The sequence below is a fragment of the Gavialis gangeticus genome, unplaced genomic scaffold (assembly GCF_001723915.1).
Source record: "Gavialis gangeticus isolate Ggan-Ray unplaced genomic scaffold, GavGan_comp1, whole genome shotgun sequence".
In the NCBI taxonomy this organism is placed as follows: domain Eukaryota; kingdom Metazoa; phylum Chordata; order Crocodylia; family Gavialidae; genus Gavialis; species Gavialis gangeticus.
Window position 1 is genome coordinate 12,905,544 of NW_017729024.1, and position 6,568 is coordinate 12,912,111.

At 38.3% G+C, this 6,568-nt stretch overlaps 1 protein-coding gene across 1 annotated transcript in view; it reads right to left on the minus strand.

The window, feature by feature from the left end:
* The window catches only part of ADGRV1 (adhesion G protein-coupled receptor V1), a 576,350-nt gene that overhangs the window by 566,078 nt on the left and 3,704 nt on the right, over nt 1-6,568 (minus strand). Inside the window, exons 4-6 of the mRNA XM_019518182.1 lie at nt 5,802-5,897; nt 2,521-2,625; nt 686-799 (exon numbers count right to left, since the gene is read on the minus strand). Coding sequence (XP_019373727.1) covers nt 686-799; nt 2,521-2,625; nt 5,802-5,897 — 315 coding nt within the window. The remainder of the gene's footprint in view (nt 1-685; nt 800-2,520; nt 2,626-5,801; nt 5,898-6,568) is intronic.

A 6,568-nucleotide genomic window follows, 5' to 3' on the forward strand; every position in this document is an offset into this window, starting at 1 on the left:
CTGCTCAGGTCCCTTCCGACCCTAGAAACTATGAAACATCAATGAAGAAAGAACATCCTTACAGACTTGGAAAACCTGGATCAACTCCTGAATCAACCACAGCTTTCCTGTGTAACCATAGGCAAGTTGCTTTCTCCACACTGTACTTCAGTTTTCCACAGGTAAAAGAGTAATAATTTTTTTTTGTTATTATTTATTTGTATTTATAAAACAGTAACACCAGGAAGCAACAATCTAAACACTGAGACAGAAACAGAACCATACAACATTAGAGCTGGAAGGGAGCTCAGGAGATCATCTAATCTAAGTGCCTGCTTAAGGCAGATCCCCATCTAAACCATCTTAGTTTATCTAACCTACTTTCCAAAAATGGAGACTCCACAACCTCTAGGTAGCCTATTTCAATGTTTTATTGCCCTCATAGTAGGAAAATCCTCCATAATACCTAATCTAAATTTCTCTTGCTGCAATTTAAATGATGGTCACATACTACAGTGATGAGGGCTACGCAAGTAGATATAGACGGCAGAGGAGGTGCTAATTCTACACTTTGAGACTAGAACAGTTCTTTAAATTCACCTAAACTGTGAGTTTTTTATGCATTAATTTTTCAAAGGTCCTAAATGCATATGACTTAACCTTTTGCATATCAAAGCCTTGTAAAATGAATTCAACTTGTTCCTACCTGGTCATCGAGCACTGTTAAATTATAAATTAGCACTGCTTTCCCAGGAGGAAATGTGATATTGCCCTTAGCTGGACTCAAGTCCTCTTCAGCTGCGTTTGGACCATTTCCTATCTGCAAAGAATTAATTTTTGTGATCAGTGATTATGTAGTACATATTCAAGGCTTGTAAATAACTGCAGGTTACCAGGAATAGAAATATAATATGGTTAGGTAATTGTCCAAATAAACCATGTGGCATACAGAAAGCTTCTCTGAATAACAGTGGTTTCCTATCTCAGACCTCTTCATACCCATTATGGCAAAGAAAACTTTGATTTCAGAAGCCATGTTGCCAGGTGTGTAACAAGATGGTTACTGGGGGAAATCTGCTTACTTTGGATGGCTAATGAAACTCAATGTAATCAGGAAGAGGAGATGTATGTATGGGCAAATAAGTGGAGGTCATGTACTTCAACATAGGCCCGGGAAGGCTCATTTGTTTGTGCTAATGTATAGCTATTACTGTCGAATAACTAAGAGAATATTGACTATAAAGCATTACATTGAATTAGTTACATAGGATTAAGTTCTGAGAAGGAATTCTAGTGGGAACTGATTGTGGCATTTTACTTGTGACAGGTTACTTTTATTCAATTATTGTAAATTTGCAAATAAAAGCTAAACAAATTACAAGCTGCTTAAGGGTGACACAAGAATTTTTACATACAGAATGCAGTGGCTTATATCTCAGTGGATACAAATGCTATATACAGTAAGACAGAATTGATTGGTTCTGCAGCAGGAAGTTTATACTTAGCATCAAATAAATTTATGGTAATTTATTGCACACTTGTTTATATCTCAATAGATGCATATACTGTGAGACAGCTGACTGATTCTACAGAGGAAAAAAATTGACTTCAAAACAAACTGGCATGCAGTAAATTGCACATGTACTGTCTTTGCATATTAAATATAGCATACAAAATAATATTAGCTCTTTTATTGTCTGATCTAAAGACCTTTAGATTTCAGTGGGTACCAGAGCAGACTGTTGATGATTACTCTTTCCCAACAGTGAGAAAAAATGAAGTTGAGATAAGATGTATGAGAGAATTTTGCTTCATCTGAGTACAGAAATAAAGTTGCAAATATGTAATTGAATCTGAGCTAGATAAGAAAAAATATCAAATAAGAAATGCAGTATTTGTATCGCATTCAAATCAAACGTGATACAGTATGGTCTAGATTTTCTTAAGAGTTATCAATTACTTTGAGTGGCTCATTTTTTGAGAAAGCAGCATAGAAATGATATCAGACTTCCATAAAATGCTAAGTCAGTATATTATAACATTCAAAACTTAAAACAAATGTCAAAGTTTTGGCATAATGTTTATATGTCAGTATCAATTTAAAACCTTTTTGTCCCTCTTTCAAAGAAGCACACCCTCTTGTTTTTTTTAACCTTCTTGAAATTCTTAGTATCTGTTGCTCCATGGTATATTTTCCAGAGATTCAAGCTAAAATAATCTTTAGTATGTCCCTAACCTTTTCAATTAGAAACTTCTCATTAACAATACAGTATAACTATTGACCAAGATAAAACATACACATCATCAAGAATCTCTGCTCTTTTCTAGCATCTCCCAACAATTGCTTCTCAAAATATAACTGGCCTGTCTAACGGCAGCATTTTTCATCGGATGAACAATGGGTTTCTGTTTTATAGAAGAGATTTAACAAAACTTAGACATCAGTAGTTAGCTCTTTCATTTCCATTTAGCAGATCTATGATTCTACCCTTCAATCCCAAGAAAACATGTTAAGGTGTGAAATTGTTTCAATAAACTTACCTCAAAAGTCACAGTCACAGTCCCATAGGTTCCCTTCTCCCTAATTAGAGTGAGAGGCACAGATTCATTTCTACCCCTAGGCTCATTCACTGTGATTAAGGCAGACTAATGAGGAAGAGAAAGGACAGGCAATCAGGCACTGATCAAATATCTCAGCAGAGTGAAAAAACTGTTACCATAGAAATACCAAACTCCCACAGACAAGTTAATCCAATCTGTAAACTTGTCGACTGATGGTATTATATTTCCTAGCAACCAATTAGTTCTGCTAATAAAAAGCTTGAAAGACTTCAGATAAAAATATTAGCAGTGGTTACTTGAGTGCTTTTTTTGCTATAAACAAACATGACTAATATACACAAACCTACTAGCTTTTTATCATTAATATTTATAGAAGTTCCTAAACCAATTTAAAACAGTTTTTCCCCGTTGTAAAATAATTTACTAGGTTGTTAGATGCAAATAGATTTTAAGAATTGCAGGATAATAATTGAGACCAAGGGTGGCCAAAGGGTACATAGGAAGGCCCTAGCAGGTATGCACAGGTGAACAGGGATGAAGCACCAACACCCTGAGCCACTGCCCCCCATGGAGCAGGACCTGGTGGGGGGAAGGGAGAGGGACAGGGAGGTCAGCATCACCCCCTGCAGGCCAAACAGGTGTCCCCCAGACAGCCAGACGCTTGGGGGGGGACAAGGGGGGCATGCAACGGCCACTGACATCACCCACCACCCCGCGCTGCCACCACCCCCCACCCTCCATATCTGACTGCTGGAGATACACTTATTAAAAAAGTTTTAAAACCCTGATTTAGGCCATTGTAATAGGTCATCCAATTGTATTTTTTTTTTATAAAAGTGATTTTAAAAACTAACCTTAGCTATAAAGATAGTTTATAAATATTGCTCAATCAATAAAATTTAATTCATCCAGAAAGCAAGTCTGGCTGAATGGTGTTTTCTGACTCCTAACATTTTAAGACACTTGTGATATGTTGCAAAAAATGTAACCACAAATGGTTACACAATGTAACCACAAATGTAACACAATAGTGTTGTGGAATGGATAGTTCAGTCTCATCTACCTCCAAAAATTAGCTGAGCTTTCTTAGCACAGTGGGGAGAAGCACATAGGGCAAGTTTAACAAGCGGTAGAGCAGCCCCGGAAAGCTACCAGGAATTTTGAGTCAACTAGAAATTTTTCAGGGGCTCCACAGGCAACATGTGGGAATCAGGGTGTGTGTATGTTATCTAAAACACTGCAAAGGTCATTCACGAGCACTTTATTGCAAAAGTACTGTATTTACTTGAATCTATAATGACTGAATTTAAGATGAGCCCCCGATAATTAGATTCTATACATGGAAAAATGTATATGTTTGCTCTAATTTTCCACATATAGAACCTAATTATTGGAAGTCCTTTAATTCATCTCTCCCATCTCTGCAAGGAAGCACGTGGTGTGGAAAAGCTAAGCAGCTTGTGGCAACCCTGCTTGTGTCTCCCTCTCCCCAGCCTTAGGCACTCCCTTCCCTCTTCCTCTTCCTGTCCTTCCCCCCAGACTCTGTTTTCCCCCTCCCTCTTCAACCTCTGCTTCCCTCCTTCCCCTCACTCTGGGCCAGCAGGCTCCATCCCCATTCTAGCCTGGGACACTGAGTACAGCCCCAACTCCACCCCCACAGCAGCTGTGTAGGATGTGCATCACTGCTACAGGGCTGGGCTGGGGCTGTGCTCCATGCCCGGGTCTTCAGTATGCACAAAGCAAAGGTAAGAAGGGAGGAGAGAGGCAGGCAGGGAAGCAGGGGCTGAGCAGGAGGGGAGATGGGAAGGAAAGTGGGAAGGTGCAGAGACAGTAGCTGCAGGTATGGTCCCAATCCTAGGTAGGGGCTGGAGGCTGAGCCACAGCAGGCACCTACCTCCCCCTCACCCTCATACTCAATTCTAAGATGAAGGGCTTCCCACCCATGTTAAATAGGAAAAATACCCTCATCTTATAAATCAAATAAATACAGTATATGCAATCCATAATAGGTTGGTACTTCTCTGAGATTCTGAGGTGTAAGTACACAAATACTTGGGACAAACAGGTGAGGATTACTGTATTTTTAGATATCGACAGTATTTCTTGGCCAACTGCACTGATGGTATGAATAAGTGTATCTTCTTTTAAAGTCAGAGTACTCTTCCCTTAAATTTCACTAACAGTGAATATGAATCTCAAAATGGACATGACTATACTCCAAGTCCTGTTAATTGCTTTGGAGGAGACAAGATCCTGTGCCATAATCTCTGAAGTTAATGGGTGTGTATATGGGTGTGTACAGCAATTCACCACACCCAGTCTAAAAATTCACAGAGTTTACATTAAACTGTGTGAATGCACTCATTCTCTGTTCCCACAACCCACAAGGTGAAACTGGTGTAAATAACCTAGGGAAAGGGGAGGCGTGGAATGAATCTGGGGCGATGGAGATGCTAGTGGGTCCACAGAGGGGTTGCTGGGTCTGCGGGGAGGGCAAAAATCAAGAAATTAAAAATAGCCCAGTCAGAGTTAAGGGGGTAGGATCTCAAAACTATGTTTGTGCCCCTACTCAGGTGAACTAACTTAGATCAGGTGCACCATTTCAGGGGTGATTTAAGCCCTATGCACACCTGTACCATTGGGCATTTCAATATACCTAACTCTGGTTAATTTGATCTAAAGGTAAGGCCTGTACTTACCTAATGTGAACTTTGTCGTTGATGGGAGCAGAATTAGTTCCTGAGCTACCTTTACATAGACTGAAGCCTCCCATCTCACTTGCAAAACAGTGGGAGCTCTATAACTTGCAATAAAAGTAATTCTGCTATAGGTAATATTCTACATTTTTGGAATATTTTGTGTCAAGTTCTTGTCTTACATCACCCTGGACTGCAAGCATGCTGTACTTTTAGGAGGAGTGCTATAGAATATCACATAGGCTCTCTGAATAGGACCTAGAGAGAGCATGCCTAAAAGCATGTGATGGCATTAAAGAGAGGCAAGGACCTTTGGGGGTGGTATCTTCCTTTATGTTATGGACCATCACATCTACAGCATCATTCCAACACTACCAATACCATTGAAGTCCTATATATTTATGAATTCTGGTTACATATTTAGGAAGAGACTTTCAAAGACACAAATGGCATTTAGGTACCCAAATGAAAGATTGCACTGGAATCAAACACAGAGCTATGTACTATGGGGTTTGATAATCTGCCCTCTATAAAATGATAAAAGATTAGAACATAAAAACATACCATATTGAAAGAAATAATTCCGAAGGCATTGTCATTTGATAAGATTGTTACAGTGACAGATCTGGGGTATCCAAGCTTTAACTTTGAAGATGGTTTCTAAAATTAACAACACATATGGTAAGTGAACCAGGCAAGCAATGGTAACGTGAAGTTTAGTGAAACTAAGACCTTGTTTTTTTAAGTAAACACATTTTTATTCAAATTGTAAAATAATCCATTTTTTGCTTCATGTTCCAAAGAAAAGGTATTCAAATCAATGGAATGCACCCAAATCGCTCTTACTCTTCATGGAAACATCTTCTATAGAGTCTCAATCTGATTAAACAAAGTGCTTGAAAAAGACATTGAACATCATTAATCATAGTTTGACAATCTATTAATGACACCATAGCAATAAGGAATGTGGTATGAAGCATGCAGCTCTGCTAGAAACTAAAAGGTTTTTCATTTTTATATTTGGGATATTTAGAATAATAGTTGGAGCTGAAACTTTGGAACCAAATTTCAAAAATCTTGCAGTTCATGGACCAAGCAAACTATTTATACAAGTATAAAAAGACACGTAAGTTTAATATGTTAAAGTCATAAACTTAAATCTAATGATAGAAGAGGGGAAGAAAGATGGGGAAAATGAGTGTTTCTATTTACCACCAATCTATTGTGAAATTATGAAACTCAGGGATAAGATGAGGATACATTTTTACTGAAGACTTCCAACTGTACCACAGATTGCTAACTCTAAAAAAAAAAAAAAAAAAAAAAAAAAA